General features: G+C 38.3%; 1 protein-coding gene across 2 annotated transcripts in view; it reads left to right on the forward strand.

Moving 5' to 3' along the window:
• The window catches only part of ndrg2 (NDRG family member 2), a 43,656-nt gene extending 21,886 nt beyond the window's left edge, over positions 1–21,770 (forward strand). For both annotated transcript variants that reach the window (XM_053618969.1, XM_053618968.1), the window contains exons 2-16: positions 5,307–5,400; positions 6,740–6,781; positions 6,962–7,067; positions 7,624–7,744; positions 8,555–8,617; positions 9,592–9,652; positions 10,515–10,601; positions 10,742–10,798; positions 10,912–11,015; positions 11,094–11,132; positions 11,241–11,292; positions 12,496–12,543; positions 12,699–12,734; positions 12,829–12,880; positions 17,789–21,770. In XM_053618969.1, the coding sequence (XP_053474944.1) occupies positions 5,326–5,400; positions 6,740–6,781; positions 6,962–7,067; positions 7,624–7,744; positions 8,555–8,617; positions 9,592–9,652; positions 10,515–10,601; positions 10,742–10,798; positions 10,912–11,015; positions 11,094–11,132; positions 11,241–11,292; positions 12,496–12,543; positions 12,699–12,734; positions 12,829–12,880; positions 17,789–17,952 (1,107 nt within the window). In that variant the 5' untranslated portion in view covers positions 5,307–5,325 and the 3' untranslated portion in view covers positions 17,953–21,770. The remainder of the gene's footprint in view (positions 1–5,306; positions 5,401–6,739; positions 6,782–6,961; positions 7,068–7,623; positions 7,745–8,554; positions 8,618–9,591; positions 9,653–10,514; positions 10,602–10,741; positions 10,799–10,911; positions 11,016–11,093; positions 11,133–11,240; positions 11,293–12,495; positions 12,544–12,698; positions 12,735–12,828; positions 12,881–17,788) is intronic.
• Positions 21,771–22,132: the final 362 nt, after the last annotated feature.

The raw sequence follows: 22,132 nt of genomic DNA on the forward strand, positions 1-22,132 counted from the left end.
CTTTGTTTGCCTATTCAAATGCAGCATTGAAAATAACTAATGTTCTAGACTGAATGTTCGACTACTGTTGTATTGCGAAAGCATGCAATGTTTGCCTTGGGCTTCTGTACCTAGCACACGGGTTCTGTAGCCAAGAGTTTCTGATTTTCACAACATCCTCCAATAATATGTGTGATATCTGTGATGAATATCTTATGCATTAAATCTCCTTATGAAAGATATTTCAAACCTAGCTGTCTATCATCTAAGTGTGAATGTCTTGCTATTTCTTCCAGAAAAGGTGGTGAGGAATGTACAGACATGTTTTTCTGTGCTTTTCTCCAAGTCTTTCTGTTTGAAGGTGTAATGAAAGTAAATTATCAGCTTCATAGATTTTGTAAGGGTGCTATATTTCTCTGGTTTTACTACTGAAAGATTATCTGCAACTTATAGTATTTTTTTATGTAAATAGTAGTTCTGTTATTAAAACATGTCCAATATGAGGACATCCTCAAATGAGGAAGAGAACTAAACATAATAAGCGGGGGCCGGTGTGGGGTATGGGGTGTGTGCCAGAAAGTGTGCCAGCTAAGTTGTTTGTCGTTTTTCAGCTAGGCTAGAGCGTGTGTGTGTGTGTGTGTGTGTGTGTGTGTGTGTGTGTGTGTGTGTGTGTGTGTGTGTGACTGTTGCTTATCATTCTCTGTGAGCAGCTGAGTGTAACCTGTTCTTGTTCCATTTGGACAGTGCCAACTGTCACCCTGTTACAAGACACTCAATCATGCGGCCTTCACCTCACAGCCATGGAGTGTCTGTGTGTGTGTGTGTGAGATTAAGTAAGTGCAGGGTGCTATAGTGCCATAGACTAATATTGGCTCCCTTGGTAAATATGAGCAAAGAAGTCTGAAAAATTGTCTTTATAGCTGCGATGTGCGGCAAAAGGTTGTTGAGTTTCACAAAATGGGAAGTTGCTGTAAGAAAACAGCACAAGCAAAATGCCCATTTCCATCATCAGGGCAATAATTAAGAAGTTCCAGTCAACTGGAAATGTTATGAACCAACCTGGAATTGGACGTGTGTCTATATCGTCTCAACAGACTGTGAAGAGGACGGTTCGAGTGGCCAAAAAATCTCCAAGGATCACAGCTGGAGAACTGCAGAAGTTAGTTGTGTCTTGGGGTCAGAAAGTCTCCAAAACTACAATCCGACCCCGACAATCCGTTTTTTTTTTAAGGGTTTCAAGAAAATAGCTTCTACTCTCATCCAACTACAAACTCGAGCGTCTTCAGTTTGCCAGACACTACTGGAACTTCAAATGGGATCGGGTTCTATGGTCAGATGAAAGCAAAATAGAGCTTTTTGGCAATAAACACCAGAGGTAGTTTTAGCGCACACAGAGAGGTAGCCATATGGAAAAGTACCTCATGCCCACAGTTAAATATGGTGGAGGCTCTTTAATGTTTTGGGGCTGTTTTTCTGCCAGAGGACATGGATATTTTTTTAGGATACATGGCTTCATGGACTCTATCAAACATCAACAGATATTAAATGAAAACCTGACTGCCTCTGCCAGAAAGCTTAAAATGGGCCGTGGTTGGATCTTCCAGCAGGTCAATGATCCAAAACATGCATCAAAATCAAAATCTTGGCTAAGGGTGGTAGCACAAAGTATTGACTAAAAGGGTGCTAATAATTGTTACACACTAATATTTAACAAAGTTTTTTTTTTTTTGATAAACCTGTGTTGTGTTTGCAATTGTTTGATATCCATGAGAGCAGAGTATTTTTGTGATTTAAAAAAAATTAACAAAAGATTAAAAGGTTAAACAATAGACAATTTTTTACAGACTACTTTGCTCATATTTACCAAGGGTGCCAATATTATTGGAGGGCACTGTATGTAGGCTGTTTTTCAAACCGGTCACATACCCACAACATGTTCTCACGTTCAACATTTTAGTTCTGCATTGAAATAAAAGAATACTTATTATACACAGGAAATGCTGCTCACCTCCAGTTGACACCCCTTATAAAACTTATACTAAGAAATGACTAAAACTTGTATTCAAATTCATCTCTATAAATGCAATATTTCAATGTAAGTCTATGGCCGGTGTCATGTCAGTGCATCAAAACTAAATTAAACTAAGGACTAGTGAGCTTGAGGGTAAAATGAGTGAATGTGAGGGAAAAACTACTGAATGTGAGAATAAATCTAGTGAATGCAAGAGTAAAACTAGTGACTGAGAGGAACAGCCAGTCAGACTGAGTCCAAGAGTAAACTACTGAATGAGAGTAAAGCTACTGAATGTGTAAGTTAATCTAAGAAATATGAGGGAAAAACAAATGAATGTGAGGCTACAACTACTGAATGTCAGAGTAAAACTAGGGAATGTGACAGTGAAACTATAGAGTCTGAAAGTAAACTATTGATTGAGTAAAACTGCTGAATGTGAGGATAAAATTACTGAAAGTGATGGTAAATTTACTGAATGTGAGTGAAACTAGGGAATATGAGTAAAACTACTGAATATGAATGATAAACCCAGTTAAAGTGTAAAACTACTGATTGTATGAGCAGAACTACTGAATGCAAAAATAAAACTACTGAATGTGAGAGTAAATCTGATTAATTTGATGGGGAGTAACTATAACTGCAGGTAAGACCATTTTGATTGTGTTAAAGTATCCTGTGTGTGTGTGTGTGTGTGTGTGTCTGTGTGTGTGTGTGTGTGTGTGTCTGTGTGTGTTCTATTTCAGGACCTGCAACAGTCGCGAGTTGTTTTGTTAGCATGCTGTGCTAGTTGTGTCTGGCTGCGTGTCGTCTGCATTGATTTGTCCTTTGTCATGTAGAGAGCAGTCAATTTCTTTATATACACATCAAATGGTGCAGTGCAGGGAACCACATTTTGTTTTTCTTTCTTTTTTTTTCTTTTTCCTTTTTTTTTTTTTTTAGAACTTGGACCTGTATGACTAAATTGCGTTCCTTTTGTTTCTCTCTGCAGTGACAGATGCTTCCTTCTGTTCAGTTTAACTGATATTACACGCTCTCAAAGACACTGTCTCAGACATGGACAGAGAGGGATAGACCGAGAAAGATTATGAAAAGAGATTGTAGTTTTGTAAAGGATTAGGTATAATGCCACTGCTTTATTGTTAGTGTGTGAGATGTTTTCAGGACTGTTACAAGCCTTTACATCTCTGCCTGCACAGACATGTACATACACGCGTTCCTCTGGCTCTGACTGTCTTTGACACTTTGTGTGTTTTGACCAGTAGGACACTGTGGTCAGTAGTCGTACATCTGCCTCTACACTATGCTGACATTTTGATCAAGCAACAACAGATGGTGTTTCAAAACAGGCCTGAGGTAATGTGAGATGCTGCTATACAGCATTTCCTAACAGTCCTGAGGAACTTTTAATAATAATAATGTACAAGTATAGCTGCATTTGGTGATTAAGGGCTCAAAGAATAGGCTGTGATGATATGGATGTTCTGATTTAATTGTATTGTGTGATGTATGGTTAATTTTTATCCCCCCCTATATTAGTTCAACCTTTAATTATAGCATCACCTAGTGGTGGATCAACACAACACTTCTTTGTGATCTGTAGGATGTGGTCTTAAATCCAGCCACCAAGTCTGGTGTCAGTATGCCAAAGAATTGCTGAGAAACGGGCTTTCATGCATAGTGTCTTTGCCTTCAACTGCATTTGTACATTACTGCCAGTTGGGCCCCATCGCAAGACCATATTTGTTCAAGGAGTAGCTGAAAGGCTGTTTTGGTTACAATTTAAGATGGCAAACATTCCAGTATGGTGTACCTTGAAATGATCACAGTTTATTTGACATGAAGCTAAGGAGTCATTTTATGATGTTGATAATGGAACAAATCATTCAAGTTGTAGGGAAAAATGTTTGGTAGCATTACAACAATGTTTTACAGACCTTTTTAACTATGAAATAAATTGCATGGACCCTCTCCAAACAAATTTTAGGCTTGTTATTAAAACATGTACAATATTAGTTTGGCTATTAATTGGAGCTATAGAGCTTTTTATTCCTGAATTTTCCACTAATAGAGAATGCTGTAGGCCCATTATGACATTATTTATAGGCCTTTTTTTTTTTTTTTTTTTTTAAAATATAAAAACCCATTCAATGCAAATTGTATAATAACTAATAGCTTTTGGAGCTCAATAATAAATACAACAGCTTTGTAAATAGTGGGGTGTGCTTTCTAACAGTGTAACAAAATATATTTAAAAAACCCCCAAAAAACTATTGTGCTAGAGGTTCTAAGGGGCACACCCTAAAACAGCTGAGAAGATTTGGGGAACCATGCGTAATTAGTGTGCCTAAGGAAAAACATGCTATACTGTAGCACTGTGGCAAAAATAGCAGCTTTAACTAATCTCTGGTTTGAATCTGATAAAGAGCCTCATGGTAATTTTTTCTTTTTTTTGTTATTCAATGTTCACCTAAGTTTTTTAAGGTCACTGTAATGTAGACTGATCTGATCCATCTGGTGGCCACTGCCTTTTGAAATTCAGTGATATTTTCTCATTCTCAGAACTATTCTATAGAGTAGAGTATTATGACATTATTTGTCATCATTGAGACAGTGAACTGTGTTGCAAGGATCATTTTCCTGCTGCATTGGCAACGGTTTTACAGCTCATATGGGAAATCACATCGTCAGAATAATCTGTATGCAACAGATGTACATGTACAAAGCCTTTTTTTTGGGGGCATTCTGTTTAGACGTAAAGCTTCAGAGCAGAAAGGAAGAGTGGAAGGTCAGAGAGAGCGAGAGATACTGTGGTAATCGGTACCATTTGTGCTGCTGAGATAGAGAGGCTCCCTGAGGCAACCACCATTGCAACACACACACACACACTTTACTAATGCCATGTCAGGCCGTTTGTGTGATGCTCTTTACTCTTCCGATCAGAACATGTCTGCTTATTTTATGGTTAAACTGCCATCAGCCTGCTTGGAAAGGTCACAGATGATAAACCAGAACATTTTATTAAGTAAAAAAAAATATTGAGGATTCTGATTAAGATTGCATAATGCCATGACTGCTGTCCTCATTTCTCTAGGCTCTCTCTGGTTGAATGCTTATTAATTCTCCCCCTAAGATCTAATTGGAAAAAAAAAAAAGAAGAAGCTGATTCAATACCAGTGAATTATGAAAGTTCCTATGAGCATTGAGGAATCAGACCGTGTGGCATGTTTTTGTATCTTGGTGGGGACCAAATGTCCCTTCACAAGAGTTTGAGTGTGGTGTTAATAAATGCTTTTCTTCTTCATTTTTTTAATAGGACAGAGAAAGGACTTATAATGACAACTGAAATGCAAGAGATTGCCATCATGGAGGACAAGCCTTTACTTACGGGTCAAACAGACAGCGTGAAGGTCATTGATATAAACACACACACACAAAAATAATGATAATGCTGACTTTCATTCACTAAATCACTACAAAGATGAATGTTTAGTGAAGGTTGTACACCCAGGTTGTATAATTAAATATTTTGGAATGTTAATTTCTACATATTTACCCCTTCCACTTTCTTTCTTTCTTTCTTTCTTTCTTTATTTATTTCAGCTAGGAGTTAAAATAAGCTTTTTAAAATGTATAAATTTTTTTTTAGATTTTGATATTACAGCGGATATTTCCATAGGCGCTTTTGTTCTGCATCAACTCTAGTCATGTGGTGGATTTCACAGGCTCAAATGATCATATTAACACCAAGTGTGGCGTCAAGAGCTCGGCTTCCATATAAGGCTCTTCCTGTGCTTTATGTGCAGTGAGAATTATATGGATTGCTGATGGAGCCACCTACTGGTAACTTGAAACACTGAAAGACTCAGTAGATATGTAGTACAGAATTACTGCAGCAGTCTTAATAATAAAATAAAAAGAACACAGCTGTGCATTGTGATATACATATGCAAAGAGTAAGATCTGATTGCAGTAATTTTGATGCAGTATTTTAATGCTGCACAGCTGTGAGCCCTGATTTGAAAAGCCTTTGCATTAGCACATATACAGTAGTGTAAACAATGCATAAACACAAATGCACAGAGAATTAAGTGTTTAATTTAACCTGTGTCACATTCACAACAGATGCTCCTGGTCGACCCGCTAGACTTTGTATTATCTATCTATCTACACTATCTTTATTCAAATTATATACTACTGTTTTTCAACCATCCTCCATCTAGTGTATTTCCTTGTCATTAACCATAAATACTGACATAATTACAGGCTGATATTCACAATGTGAAAGTTTTGCAGGTCTCTCTCAAGGGAGAAAGGATGAAAAATGACCAATTCTGGCATGATAAAAGAAAAAAGTTGATAAGAGAATATTTAAAGACTAATGGACAGAGACGTATGTGTTTATTCTCTCCATATTACAGTCAGAACAGATGTGTCTAATCTGTTCAGAGCCCGAGGCACTAGTCAAAAGTAATAATGTGAAGCTCCACTAGCTATAAACTAATCATTAATGGTTAAATTTAGATATCTGGACCATTGTAAACAAGAAACTTATATAGAATGACCTTTACAAATTTTTGTTGAATACCTTTGCTCTAAAGAGCATATGGTAGAAATAGTGCAGTAGTGTAATTGTATTTATGATGAACTGGTTATAAAATATTATAGATGTCTAAATTATTACAGGTTTACAGGTAGTTGTTGTATAGAACACTTGATAAACTTTAGTGTTCCTCTTTTTCTGTGTAGGAGGCTGAGATCGCAGCCAGACTGTTGTTGGACCGGGGTCAGGTAAGAAATTGATGAGGCTATTCATAGAGATATTGATAGGATAACAGGATAATTACAGTAAACAATTAACTTGTACTGCACATACTTAATATTACCGTGTGTGGTGTGTGTTTTTTTTTTTTTTTTTTTTTTTTTTTTTTTTTTTTTTTTAAACTTACATTTAAAAATTTTTTTTTATAGGAGTACAATATTGAGACCCCACATGGTTTGCTGCATGTGACGCTGCACGGCACAGGAAGCACCCGCCGGCCAGCTATACTGACCTTTCATGATGTGGGAATGGACAGTGAGTCTCTCTCTCTCTCTCTCTCTCTCTCTCTCTCTCTCTGTCAGCCTCTCGATTATGGCCCTGTGTTTTAAGTTAGTGAGGAGCAAAATCATGATTGTGTGGTATATTTTGACACATCTGGCTATTGTTAAACAAACTACTAAGAATAAAGCAATGCAAATCAAGACTCGTATACTGAAATCTTGCATCTACTTATGACATATGGGACATCTCCATGTTGCATAAAAATGTATATTTGTAGAGTGGTACAGGGGGAAACTGTACTAAACTGCCCCTAGGGGAGAATGTGTGCCTGCATGGTGCCTTGCGATGGACTGGCATGCCATCCAAGGTGTAATCCTGCTTTGTGCCAAGTGTTCTGGATAGGCTTCAGTTCCACCATAACCCTGACCAGGACAAATAATAATAAAAAATAATCATAGTCATAATCAAAATCATAATATGAATGAATTTCACAGAATGGACACAGAAACAGAGGTAGAGAACTGCTGAACATTTATAAAGCTGTAACCTGTAGGTATGTTTAGTCTGTCTCGCTCTGTCTTTCTTTTAGGTAAGAGCTGCTTCTCCTCTCTCTTCAAGTTTGAGGAGATGCAGGAGATTGTGAAGAACTTCACTGTGGTTCACGTAGATGCCCCAGGACAAGAGGAGGGAGCTGCGCCCTATCCTGCTGGGTAGACTGGGTGTGGGTGTTGGTGTGTGTTAGGGGTTGCATCGACAAGTCGACTAATATATTCACTAAAACAGTGAGGCAGCCTGTAAAGAAAGCAGTTTGGAATGTACTAGTCTGAATATGTCAGATTAAATTAAGCCAATTCTTCAGTTAGCTGCACATTGTTTAAGACTATACTGGGAAAAGTGTTTTCTCATTTTCTTTTGCTTTAATGGAACCTTGTCACTTTCATATCACTTTAATGGTTAAGTGTATAAACTCTCACGCCCACCTGGTCGCCAAGGAATTCTGACCAATCCCAGCCATTCCCCCAGTTAGTTTTGTTGTCCTCGATTAAAATAAAATAAAAATTTGTATACAAAAGCTACAGTAAACGCTGTTGTGACCAGCACTGCATGGGACTCATTTTTGGATGCTACCGAGGCCAAGGTAGCCCACATGGCGTGTCATTATTAGCCGTTGCTGTAGATGAGCTATAAGGAGGGCTCTGTTGATGTGTTGATGCACATGAGCTTCCATGCTGCGAGCTCTCAGTTCCAGAATCAAGGATTTCAGCTGAGTGGCTAGGTCGTCCACATGAGTAGATTTAAATGCAATTATTGGTTGCCTAGTAAAAATGAGTAGTCATGCAACTCTGCCGTGTGTGTGTGTGTGTGTGTGAGATAAGGGGTGCCTTATGACCTCGTTATTCAGTATACACTGACAAAGCATAACTTGTAGTTGTTTCAGAATTACTTACTATAATATACCACTATTACCAGTATACCATCACCCTCCTAATGACAATCAATGCATATTTTATTCTTCCTAGGTATCATTATGTCTCCATGGATCAACTTGCAGAAATGATCCCATCAGTCACACAGTTCTTCAAGTAAGTTGATCAGTCAAAAACAAAATTCTGTAACACGCATGCACGTGCACACAAATTTAGCTGCCATGACAAGTAGTCAGCTGAGCATAGTGAAATATGGCTTTATGAAGCCTCCAAGTCACTGTTATTTGCTTTGCGGATTATTTACTTTTTTAATTTGCTCTTATTTTTTTTGTTTGTTTGTTTGTTTGTTTTTAGTCACACCTAATATTTTCTCTGCTTAAAAGGCAGAAGGATCAATCCAATAAGACCTTAACAACAGAACTTGCCCAGAAGGCATTTGAGATCAAATACAATTTTCTTCTTTAAACAGTGAAAAAGTGGATTATATATGTAAGTAGGTCATTTTTAGATCACTTTGCTGTCCAGGAAGAGCAATTTCAACTGTAATTCACAATCGTTCCCTTTTCAACCAGTCACATGGCATTCTGTTAAAACTTCAAATCTGAGTTGCTTTTTAGCTAAAGGGGGCCGAACTGAGCAGCTGTACTTTGGCTGGAGCATAGCTAACTTCCAGGCCAGGCCATGTCAGCAGACATCTTAAGTAAAGAAACCTTCTATATCCTTGGATCCATCCATCCAAGGCCACCTCCTCCAGCTTCCTAATTACAAATGACTGAAATGACTATACGTAGTCGAAGCATATTACTATAAATATTAGTAATTAAATAGCTTTTTTAAAAAAAATTTCATATTAAGCTTGCTGCCAAGGATAAGTCTGCCTTAATTGAAAAGTCTACTGCTATTCCCCTCCTTCGTTGTATAGCAATGCAGCCTTATGGGCTGCAATATGGTTATTGTTTTACCTCCTTTACCTTTTTTTTATTACAAAACCGGAAAGTCTAGAGTTATATTTTTTCCCAACAGTGATTTTGTACCGTACATATTTTACTGGATTACTTATATTTCTGTCTACTGGAACCAGCTGCCTTAAATACCGCATTCAGTATTGCTAACTAGTTTTCTTTGTGTAGTTTCCGTACTGTGATTGGAATTGGAGTTGGAGCAGGGGCCTATGTCCTGTCGAAGTTCACAGTAAGTCTCTCTCTGTCTACCTATTTTCCTCCTTACTTGTGTCCTTACTAGTAAGATTTTTGCATCCAGAAGTGAGCAAACTTGGGTCAAGACCTTCAAGTACAGACGATGATAACAATATTGAGAAATCATGATAATTTCTAGAAAGCAAAAAATCACCATAAAAACAGTTTGCCCCTAAAAATTGTATTTCAGTATTTTAAACAATGTATCTATTTTAGTAACAGAGACATCACACAGTTTCACCATTATATTACAAATGTTCTCATGTTAAGTCTAATTTGAAATGAACTGTTTTACATTTTAAAAATATTATGTTTTTAGAGCAGGCGCTTGATGGCTTAGTGGTTAGCACGTTTGCCTCACACCTCCAGGGTTGGGGGTTCGATTTCCCGCCTCTGCCCTGTGTGTGCAGAGTTTGCATGTTCTCCCTGTGCTTCAGGGCTTTCCTCCAGGTACTCCGGTTTCCTCCACCAGTCCAAAGACATGTGTTATAGGCTGATTGGCATCTCTAAATTGTCTGTAATGTGTAAATGCGTGTGTGTGTAATTGTGCTCTGCGATGAGTTGGCACCCCGTCCAGGGTGTAACCCGCCTTGTGCCCCGGGTTCCCTGGGATAGGCTCCAGTCTCCCTGCTGCCCTTTGTAGGATAAGTGGTACAGAAAAAGGATGGAGGTTGTTTTTATAACTAGATAGATAGATAGGCCATTAGAGGTCAGTTTAGTCGAAGAGCTCTCGTTATGATACAATGGTGTTGCACTCATGTATGCGTTGTCTAGAGTTTATTTGAATATTCTCTCTCTCTCTCTCTCTCTTTCTCGCTCTCTCTCTCTCTCTCTCTCTCTCTCTCTCTCTCTCATAGCTTAAAAATCCAGACTCTGTGGAAGGTCTTGTTCTGATAAATATTGACCTGAACGCTCGCGGCTGGATGGACTGGGCCGCCCAAAAGGTGTGTTTTTTCCTTCTCTCATACGATTGGTACAATAAAAGTCTCTATTTGTATTTTTACATTTTTTTTAGTGTGTTGGGAGAATTTCATTTATGTTCATTTTTTTTCTTTCTTCCTCTTTCTCTATTCTTTCATTCCAGCTCATCACACTGACTTCCTCACTTGCCGAGCAGATCCTAGGTCACCTCTTCAGTCAGGTGCGTGTGCGTGCGTGTGTGCGTTTTTTTTTTTATGGTTTTGTGTAATAATCTATCCAAACCCAGAACTGTTAAATCACGCTGTTTGTGTGACTGCATGTGTGTGCATGCAGGAGGAGAATTCGTCCAACACTGAGCTTGTTCAGGCACACAGAGAGAGGATCTCAACAGCCTCCAACCTGACAAACATTGACCTCTTCTGGAAGAGCTACAACAAGTACACGCTTTGTCAATCTCTAACTATGTCTCTATTTCACTATCTCTCAGTCTTAAAAGTGGTTTTTCTGTCTTTCAGTCGCAGGGATCTGAGCATTGACCGTAGCAACACACTCAAGTGAGTTGAACAAAATAAATAATTGAATAATATAATTCATATGGTTCAGCAAAAAATGCAAATATTTGAAGTTTACCTGTCTTTTTGTCTTTCCCTCCCTCTTTTCAGATGTCCCGTCATGCTGGTGGTAGGGGACCAGGCACCATATGAAGACGCTGCAGTAAGTCCTCATACAATCAGGAACAATTTTTAAACAAGATAATATATCTTAGATTTGTACACTCTCATATCTTGCTGCTTATGTATTTTACAGTCTGAAGATGCATGTTTTATATTCAACCGTATATGTGCATGTGGATATTCTGGCGTGTTTGTTTTAATTGAATTTTTTTTTCAACCTTCTCTGTCTACCACATATGTAGAGTATATGTGATTATCACAGAGAAGAATTTTGACAAAAAAATAAGGAAAAAGAGTTTCCCTGTTCAACAAAAATGAGGGAAATCACTCTAAGCATATTTATAATTGAAGTCCAAGAACAGTCCATCAACATCTATACAAAACATGTACAATATTTTTGTAGGGAGCTTTCATGTATTCTTCTGATTCCTTGCATTAATCTGTGGATTCAACCTTCCAGGGATTCAGGCATGAATTTGTAGTTATGCATTACCTCTGTCAATGTACTCAATGTAGGTTAAAACCTTTTTTTCCCGTTTTTTTTTTTGCCAGTGCAAGTTTTACATGTAGTGATGCTTCCAAAGTTGAAAAAAAGGTTCAACTGAGTGATGTTAAAGTGCTTTTTATTTATTTATTCATTGATTTAAAAATCTCCCGACAAGTCACACGTTTGAGAGCAAGAGAAACAAACATGAAACATATTGTGCCATTGACAAATTTGTTGTTAGTAAATGAAAATAAGGATCATCCACGACATGTTGAACTGTAAATATTTTGTTGCCTGTACTCCAGTGTTCCAATATAACTAGAAATAATAACTTGGCTATTTTTTGGGGGGAAATTCCTCAGTAGGCACTGTGACTGTAGGTGCATATGATCAGGTTAGACAAACAGCTCGTCTTGTCTTGATTTTCTGCCTCCAGCGCGACCGTGAAGGCAAACAACCTTCTTATTACCAGAGTTAAGCCATGTAATTTTTATTACTACTATTAATAGCAATATATGCTAAGACTATCAAGAAAATTGCTTCTGTCAGCGCCTTTTCTGTGTTGTGAAAAAAACAACAAACAAATGCGCACACATACCACGTGTGAGAGTGGCCTTAATGAGCTATTCAAATTAAAATCCATTGGCGTGCTTAGGTTGAATCATGTAATAATATTCGAGATAACACCAACGATTATTTGTCATCTCAAAAATGTCTAGATTCAGAGTCACAGAGATTTTGTGTTTTGTCCATCAGGTGGAATGCAACAGCAAACTGGACCCAACTACAACCTCATTCCTGAAGGTGCCATTAATTTTGTATATGCTTTTTCTCCAAGTAACCTTAAGCATTTAATACTGATAAGCAATGTGCAATCTAGCAACTAAACTAATGCTTTTCCTGCTTTGTGTTCTCAAGAGTATAATATTAAATTGTTGTTTTCTCTGTGCTCTCTGCAGATGGCTGATGCTGGTGGGATGCCACAACTCACTCAAGTAAGTAATATTTTTTAAATTAAACATCATTAAACTAATGAATCAGTAGAATTATAATGATTTGATTACATCATTTTTGATTGTGTCTTTGCAGCCCAGCAAGCTGACTGAAGCATTCAAATACTTCATCCAGGGAATGGGATACAGTGAGTAGTTTACAATCAGAATGATGAGATTTGTCTGACTTGTAGTATTAGAAGAGGTGTATCATAGCTCTGCTGAATTCTCTATTCGGATTGGTCAGAAGGTGTTGATAAATTTTCTATAACAGCTCTAACCGTCCTGCTGGCTGTAATACAAATCACAGGTTTATATTAATGTGTTCCGTCTAATATTCTGTAATTTCTGCAGCAACAAATCTTTCTATACTTGTATGACAAATGTTGCACATAATCCAAGTCTTATAATAAATTGATTAAAAAAAACATGTTGGTAATTAACCAAGAAAAACCCATAATCATTTATATGGTGAAGATTTTTTTAAAGCTTTTTTTAAGCTAGCCTTTATGGAAGGAATCTCCCAAGTCAAGCCTGTCTGCCATAGGAAGGTCCTTAGGACAGATGACTTTTCCAGTCACATGATAACATGAGAGGTTGCTTTTTTTTTTTTGGTGACATTGGTGAGGGAATGACAGTTTCTAGCTATTCTTTACTAAATGAAAAAATAATAATTATTGCAAACTGCTATGGAATAAGAGGAATAAAACACTTTAAAGTGGCCTGCTTCTAGTTGTTTATATTTTGGCTAATAAATCCAATTAGAATTCATTAGAAAATATTGAGCATGTGATCGGTGTGAGAGTGGGCATTATTGGTCAAACTTTCTGAGAGAGAGTGTGGGATTCATCAAACTTTCTATGCGAGTGGTATTGGTAGCAGCAGTGGTAGGTGGGTTCTGGAATTGCCAATCTGCTGTAAAGAAAGCTGATTTCATCTCTCCATTAGCTTTCCACTACTCTCTTGACTTTCTGGCACTAACTGAAACCTGGATATCTCCACAGAACTCTGCTACACCGGCTGCTCTGTCTTCTGCTTATACTGTCTCTCACACTAGCAGGGGTGGTGGTACAGGTCTACTGTTGTCTCGGAGATGGTGCTCCACATCTCTCTCCCTGTCTCGTCTCATCCTTCGAATTCCATGCAGTTACAGTTATCTCCCTGATAAACCTTCTAATCATCGTCATCTACCGCCCTCCTGGTCCCCATGGGGACTTTCTTGAAGGAATGGACATGCTCCTCAGTCTTTTCCCTACTGACAGCACCCCTCTTACAGTACTTGGAGATTTCAACCTCCCCTCTGATGAGCTTGAGTCCTCTTGCCTTATCCCTCTTCTGCATTCCTTCTCCTTGACATTCAACAGCATTCCACCCACACACAGCTGCCTGCTCACTCATACCCATAGGGAGTAGATGTCCTGGACATTCAGGACATTTCCTTCAGCCGCCCCTCTCCAGCTACAGACAGCAATGCTACCCCACTCCATGCTTCTAATCACCACTTGGTATCCTTCACAATCACCCTCCCTACCCTACCTAAAACCAGCTATAAATACTTCTCTCCTACCTCTCCAACCCTCCATTTTATCTCTCCTTCCTCTATAGCTTCCTGCACCCTATCATCCCTTCTAGACCCCGACTCCTTTTCTTCCTTACCATTGGAGTTAGCCACAGACTCTTTCCTTTCCTCATCCATGGACCTCCTCTGCTCTCTCTCTTCTAAACTCAGGAAGATTTCTTATCCTGTTCCTTGGCTGTCAGCTGTGTTATGTAGCCATCAGAGAGAACTAATAACAGCGAGAAAGTGGAAGAAATCACAACTTGAGGCAGATCTTGCCTCTTACCCTGCTCTCCTCTCCAAATTCTCATCTGAAGTTACATCTGCTAAGACTGCCTTTTACAAGGAAAAGCTGGAAACTTCTGCACAAGACCCTCGCAAGCTCCACAACATCTTTTCTTCACTACACAGCCCACCAGCTCCTCCTGCACCATCCTTCCTGACTGCTGAAGACCGTCACCGTTTATGATGGGAAGATTGAAAAAATTTGCCAGACCTTCACTTCTACCCCAACTACTACACAACCCACTAAGGATTCCTTTTCTCTTTCACTGGCACATTTTTCTAATCTAGTGTCATCTTGTCCTGCAATCCTACCACCTGCCCATTGGATCCAATCCCTTCCACAGTGCTCCAAACCATCTCACAAGACCTCCCCTTAATCACGACTATCATCAATGGTGCCATATCATCTGGGCATGTACCAACTGCATTCAAGAGAGCAAGGGTTATTCCCATCCTGAAGAAACCCACTCTGGATCCCTCTGACATCGGCAACTACCGACCAGTGTCACTTCTCTCCTTTCTTTCTAAAATCCTCAAAATGCACTGTCTACAATCAACTGTCTCTCTATCTCTCACAGAACAACCTCCAAGATCCTAACCAGTCCATCTTCAAAGCAGCATATTCCACAGAGACTGCCCTTTTGGCTGTCACTGAGAAGCTACATACTGCTAGATCAGTCAAATTGTCATCAGTCCTCATCCTCCTTGACCCTTCAGCAGCATTTCACACAGTAAACTACAAAACACTCTTGTCCACCCTCATGAGTCTCGGAATTCGTGGTGCAACATGGCAGTGGTTTGCTTCCTACCTGGAAGGTCATTATACCAGGTGACATGGAGGGGATCCACATCTGTTCCCCAGAGACTCTCCACTGGTATCCCATAAGGCTCAGGACTTGGTCCTCTTCTGTTCTTCTTCTATACTTCTATACTCTACTATACTGGGTGGCTGTGGCTCAGGTAGTAGGGCGGATTGTCCACAAATCGTAGGGTTGGTGGTCATATCCTCACATGGGTTTTCATACCACTGATATGCGGATGACACTCAGCTCATTCTCTCCTACCCTCCTGCAGATCGTCTTGTTTCTGCTCCGATCTCTGCATGTCTGGCAGACATCTCATCATGGATGCCAGCTCATCAGCTGAAACTTAATCCCAGCAAAACTGAACTGCTGTTCATCCCAGGTGATTCATCACCATGTCAGGATCTTGTGATCTCCCTGGACAACTCTCTCCCAACTTCTGTTTCTACGTGCAACCTTGGGGTAACCATGGACAATCAACTGTCCCTTTCCTCTAATATTGCTAATCTGACATGCTCATTTCAATTTCTCCTTTTCAACATCAGAAGGATTTGTCCATTTCTATCCTGGTTCTGTCTCTCGTCATTTCAAGACTGGACTACTGCAACTAACTCCTGGTAGGTCTGCCTCTGAGAGCCATTCGAGTTGTGCAACTGATCCAGAATGCAGCTGCTCGACTTGTTTTCAACCTTCCTAAGTTCTCCCACATCACTCCACTGCTATGCACTGCATCAGATTTAAGGCACTCATGCTTGCCTAAAAAGCCAAAAATGGACCAGCACCCACTTATGTCAAATCATTTCTCACCCCGTACTGCAAAACACTCCCTCCGATCCTCTAGCACCACTAGAATGGTGCCACCATCTCTCAGGGTACAGGAAAGGCATACATCAAGACTCTTCTCTTTTCTGGCACCTAGGTGGTGGAATGAACTTCCCCTAGATGTCCATTTGAAGACGGAGTCACTGGCAGTCTTCAAACGACGTCTAAAGACTTACCTCTTCTTAAAATACTTAAATTAGCACTTCGTTTAAAAAAAAAAAGTTGTGTTGTCTGTGTGTTTTTTCTTACTATATTATGTCCCAACCGAGTGTTTTAACTGATACTCTTAGTCCGTGACCTAGTGAACCAGTATTGGGATGTATTTATTGATCGAGACTTCAAAGCACTTCTGTAAGTCGCTCTGGATAAGGGTGTCTGCCAAATGGCATAAATGTAAATTAATTGGTCAAACTTTCTGCGGGAGTGGGCTGGATCGGTCAAACTGTCGGTGGGAGTGCAAATTTTTGCATCCGACTGTAATATATTTACACAGGACCTACAGTGCCCTCCACTAATATTGGCACCATTGGTAAATGTGAGCAAAGAAGGAGAAAAATTGTCTTTATTGTTTAACCTTCTGATCTTTTGTTAAAAAAAAATTCACAAAAATACTCTGCTCTTATGGATATCAAACAATTGCAAACGCAACACAGGTTTATACAAAAAAAAACAACTTTGTTAAATATAGGTATGTGACAATTTTGCAACCCTCTCTCAGCACCCCTATGAATTCAGATGTGAGAAATATATTGAAAGAATATTCAGGTTTTGTTTTACAATCAGGGCCACTGTTTGTGGATTTGTGTGCACTCAACGCTAGAAATGGTTCAAAATCCACAAATGCACAGAACGTGATCCACAAATGAATGACAGGTAGAGTTGTTTGTGACATAAAAACGTATTTGTAAAAAAAATTAATTATTCGCAAATCTCATTTGATTTATTTGTGAATTGAATTAATTTTTATGAATCTTGCTACATTTATTTGTGGATCGTAATCTATTTATTTGGAAATATGAAAATGTGAAAATTTAAACAATTCCAACCCCATAAAAACCTGACTGCCTCTGCCAGAAAGCTTAAAATGGGCCGTGGTTGGATCTTCCAGCAGGACAATGATCCAAAACATGCATCAAAATCAACACAAAAATGGATTACTGACCACAAAATCAAGATCCTGCCATGACCATCCCAGTCCCCTGACTTAAAACCAATAGAAACCCTGTGGGGTGAACTGAAGAGGAGAGTCCACCAGCTTGAACCTTGAAATTTGAAGGATCTGGAGAGATTCTGTATAGAGGAATGGTCTGAAATTCCTTGCCATGTATTCTCCAACCTCATCAGGCATTATAGGAGAAGACTCAGAGCTGTTATCTTTGCAAAGGGAAGTAGCACAAAGTATTGACTAAAAGGGTACCCATAATTGTCACACACCTATATTTAACAAAGACTTTTTTTGTGTGTGTTTTCAATTGTTTGATATCCATGAGAGCAAAATATTTGTGATTTTTTTTAAAAAAAACCTTTTTTTTTTTTTTTAAACCAAAAACCTCTTTAGCTAATGTACTTTCTTTCTTTCTCTTCATCAGTGGCATCCTCCTGCATGACTCGTCTGTCCCGCTCACGCACCACCTCACTCTCTTCATCCTACTCCCTGGAAGGCTCTCGCTCACGATCGCGCACTCTCTCCCAGGGCTCCGTAGGTGGAAACATGCCCCCTAGCCCCTCCAACACAATGGAGGTGTCCTGCTGAAGAGAAAGTGAAAGAGAACAAGAGAGAGAGCGAGAGAGAGGTGGATGGATGGATGGATGGATGGATGGATAAGTGGAAAGCCACTACTATTGAGAGGGTCATAGCAATCAGTCATATCCATTCATCAAAGTGTAAAGCAAGAAAGGAAGAGAGACATAAAGAGAGAAAGATACTCCTCTTACCAAACTAAATCTCATTCTCATGTATAATTCGCTCATCCCATACTTCTGGGAAGTGAGAGATTCTTAAGAGAAGTGAGCAGGAAACAAGTGACATGGGGAGAGAAGGAGAAAAAAATACATCTCTCCATCCCTCTGTCAACTTAACATCTGTGGTGCAGGTAGGGGCCTGTAGAGAGACCCACGATGTAGTGATAACCAATAGTAATACTTCTAATATAGAAAATTAATTATAATCATCTATAAATAATGACTAATGTAATTAAAAACAGTTCACTTAATTACATGTTGAACAATAGAGGAAAAAAAACAATAGAGTAGCAATACTCCTCTTGTGTCTGAGTTATTTTGGTATACTATTTGGTGTGTTTGGAGTGGGACTTTTTTTTTTTTTTTTTTTTTTTTTCTTTTTAATGAACTTATTTGTAATAGTCATGTGACTCTCATACAGGGCCATGGCAACAGGTGTGGATAAATACCAATGTCTTTTGGTTGCAGCCAGCTCAGGTCTTCCATTTGACTTATTTGAAAACAAAAATAAGTGGGGAAATGGTAAATATGGGAAACTGTGTAGAAATGAAAGATTGAGACATTAGTATGTTTGACTGCTCCAAATTGCATGGTAGGATTGTTGCAAATACATATATTTTTGTTGATGGTAATGTTGATGTGAGAGTATATGGATTATGGAGACAGACAAAACAGGTGAAGTTTTAAGCTTCCGCTACCTGGATTTTAAAAATAAAAATTTTTAAAACACCAGCAGAATTGGTTTTATTTAGTATGGCTGTATCCCAAATGCTGAGTGTTTGACAATTCATTCAACCAAGTACTAAATTTAAAAATAGCAACTTGAAGCTGATGTAAGATCTACATACATCAACACACTTGGCTGAAGCCTAACAATTCTAACTGCACTTTAATAAATAAATACGGTCATTTGAATATTGCAACTTCATGCCCAGAACCTTTTCTCAGTGTTAACACTGGCATATGCCCCAGTGCGCTTCCAATTCCAGAAAAAACACATTGGCCCTTATTCAGCAAAATTGCGTAAAATCCAGCACAGATTTGGATGCATGGAATGACCTAGGAATAAATCTGCGTCTGATTCATGAAACTGCCTTATGACCGTTCAGACTGTCCTAGATGAGCACAATATATGAATCAGCTTCATCTGCATGGATGGAAGCTCCCACTAACTAATCCCTTATTTACCTGCCATTTACCATGCACGACATTTCCCAATCTACCCTTATAATATTAAGCTGTTTAAGGTCACAATCAGGTAGATCTCACCTTCAGGTAGTAATGTGAATCTGATTAAAGCTTAGTTTTTATTCATTTTAGTACTCGAATAGGTCATATTTAGCTGAAATCATTTTTTTTTTTTTTTTTTTAAAGCTGTATGTATAAATATAGGTGTGCCAGGTTTCTCAACTAAAAACCTTCATTCCTATAAAGAAAACACTGACATAAATTAAGCAATGAAACTCACAGCCAGGGCCTGTGTTTCCAAGACTACACATCCAGGTCACTGCTTTATGATGCCTCTTGTACACAAATGCATTACTAATATTCAAATGAAGGATTAACGAGCTGATCAAGATCAACATCTGCCCCTTTGATTCACTTTTTAAATTACAGGCGGACTCTAAGCCCCATTACCTGTATTTTAGTACGTGGTTTCTGCACACACAATTGTGATTATCAGCATTATTTGCTATGTTTATACTGCTTTACTTATGATATTTACTTGTAGTGTTGATGATACTAGTATTGAGTTTCTTTATTTAACTGCAAATCAATCATTTTTCAGGTTGTACAAACTTTACACTAATTTACACACACAGATGTGAGTTTCATACTAATAGGGCAAAGATGAAATTGACATAAGGTTTTCATTTTTGTGTGTTCATCTTAGAATCAGATTTGACGGTATGCAACTCTGATGAATAAGGGCCAATTTGGATAGAATCTTAAAATATTTGACATTATACTTAGGGCACTTATCTATGACAGAATGTAGACATACATTCTAGCGTTTGGGGGAAAAAATATACAGTTTCTCAAATAAAATGTTGGAAAACATTTGATATGGGCATTTTTTTTTTCTTTCTGTTTGGCTGACACTTTAGCATGGCTAAGTTATTAGTCTCATGAATTAATAATGGACCCCTCTAACAAAACAATGATGATTTTGATAATAATGATCTTCCAGCAAATCCACTGCCACCAGACTGTTTCTATTAAGACAGAAAAACAAACGACAATTAGCTAAATTTTAACTAAGTTTGACTGTTAGTTTACCAACTCTTACCTAAAAGCCTCTAGAGGAACTGCCTAGCTAAATTTAACTCCTTGTAACAAACAAACATAGCCATACCTTTATCAAGAGAAGCAACTCACCAGCACTTTTTTTTTCATTTGCAACACTGTGTTGTAGAAGCCAGAGTAATCAGCACAACACTGCCGTAAAACACCAAATCATTACAATTCTCTGTTGACATGACACAGAATCCCATTGAGAGTTAGATGTGTGTATTTGATAGGCTACATTTGTATACTTGTCATGTGCAGTCAAATCACACTAAAACTTGGGGCCTCGGTTCCAATACTGTTTTTAACTCATCTTTGCCAACTTCATTAGTTCCTCACTATTTGGTTTGAGCGAATTCCCATCTTAAGGATAATTCAGAAACTTGAAGGAAAAAAACAACCCTGACTTGTTAGTATTAAATCTGTTCACCTGTGGAACGCCATCGCTAGCTATGTCCCATGTGACATCAGCATGGCGTACAGCCACTAACGTCTAACAGGAATAACAAAAATACAGCACCAACCAACAAATTAGCACCAGGATAACCAGGAATGATCCAAATGACTGAATCAGTGTAATTGTACACTCAAAAAAGTATGTTTTGAATTGTTGCTTTCAAACTGGGTTTTATGCAAAAACTAAATAAAGCACCCGTTACTTCCTCTTCCCCTTGTGCTGAAAGTCATCAGTGGTTAGGTCACATTTTTGACTTGTGAGGGAATGTTAAAAAACAGTATTGAAACACAAAGATGCTTGTCTTTGCTTTTGTTGAGTTTAGTGTTGAAAGTTGGAGCAGAAATGTATAAAAATTGCACATGGTGTCATTCAGTCTATTGCTAATGGAGGAACACTGGTAGAGATATTTGATACAGAACGAATGCTTTGCATTGCTTGATATTAAAAAGAGTAAAGGGAAATGTCTGACATAGTTTACTCTGGGGGATTAAAAAGGGGGACAAAACGGAAGCATCAGTGTTTGGGCCAGAGCTGTGTGACTGCTCTTCCTCTTTACATATTTTAATTTTATTTTAATTTTTTCTTCATTCATAACCTTTTTAATGTTCAATCCTCCCTGTGTTTCCTGGTGTATTATGTTACAGTCTGACTGTTCTCACAGGTTAGACATCAGTGTGCTAGTTCTTGTGTAACCTTTTTTAGCATTAGAATGTAAAAAAAAAAAAAGGGGGCGGGGGGGAATTAACATTATTAACATAAAAAATGTATAACAAAATACAATCCAAGTTTCTTGTGTGGCTAATTCTGTGTAATGCTATGAACAACTGAAAAAAAGGTATTAATAAAGGGAGTAAAACATGCTGGCTTGCTTTGACATGATGTGGATTTGTTGACTTGATTATTACCTCAGTTTCCTTTGTTTCCTTTTTTAATGTTAATATGCCATGAAAAATGTTCAGAATAATTTAAAAAAGCTTAGCATTTTTTACTGTAGCATCACTGTTTCTGTGAATTGTCTATATAAAAAGCAAAACACAGTGAAATGTAATCAAATTTTCACATCAGCCTTTATCAACTTTGAGCAATATTGATAATATTGATAATAAAAGTTGGCATTTTCAGGGGACAACCGTTCACATTACAGGAGAATGTTTTTGAATAAGTCCTTTTGATGACTTTTTTTGTTCAGACAGATCTCAAGATGAAATGAGCCAAGTTTGGGGAA

This window comes from Ictalurus furcatus, chromosome 29, assembly GCF_023375685.1.
Source record: "Ictalurus furcatus strain D&B chromosome 29, Billie_1.0, whole genome shotgun sequence".
In the NCBI taxonomy this organism is placed as follows: domain Eukaryota; kingdom Metazoa; phylum Chordata; class Actinopteri; order Siluriformes; family Ictaluridae; genus Ictalurus; species Ictalurus furcatus.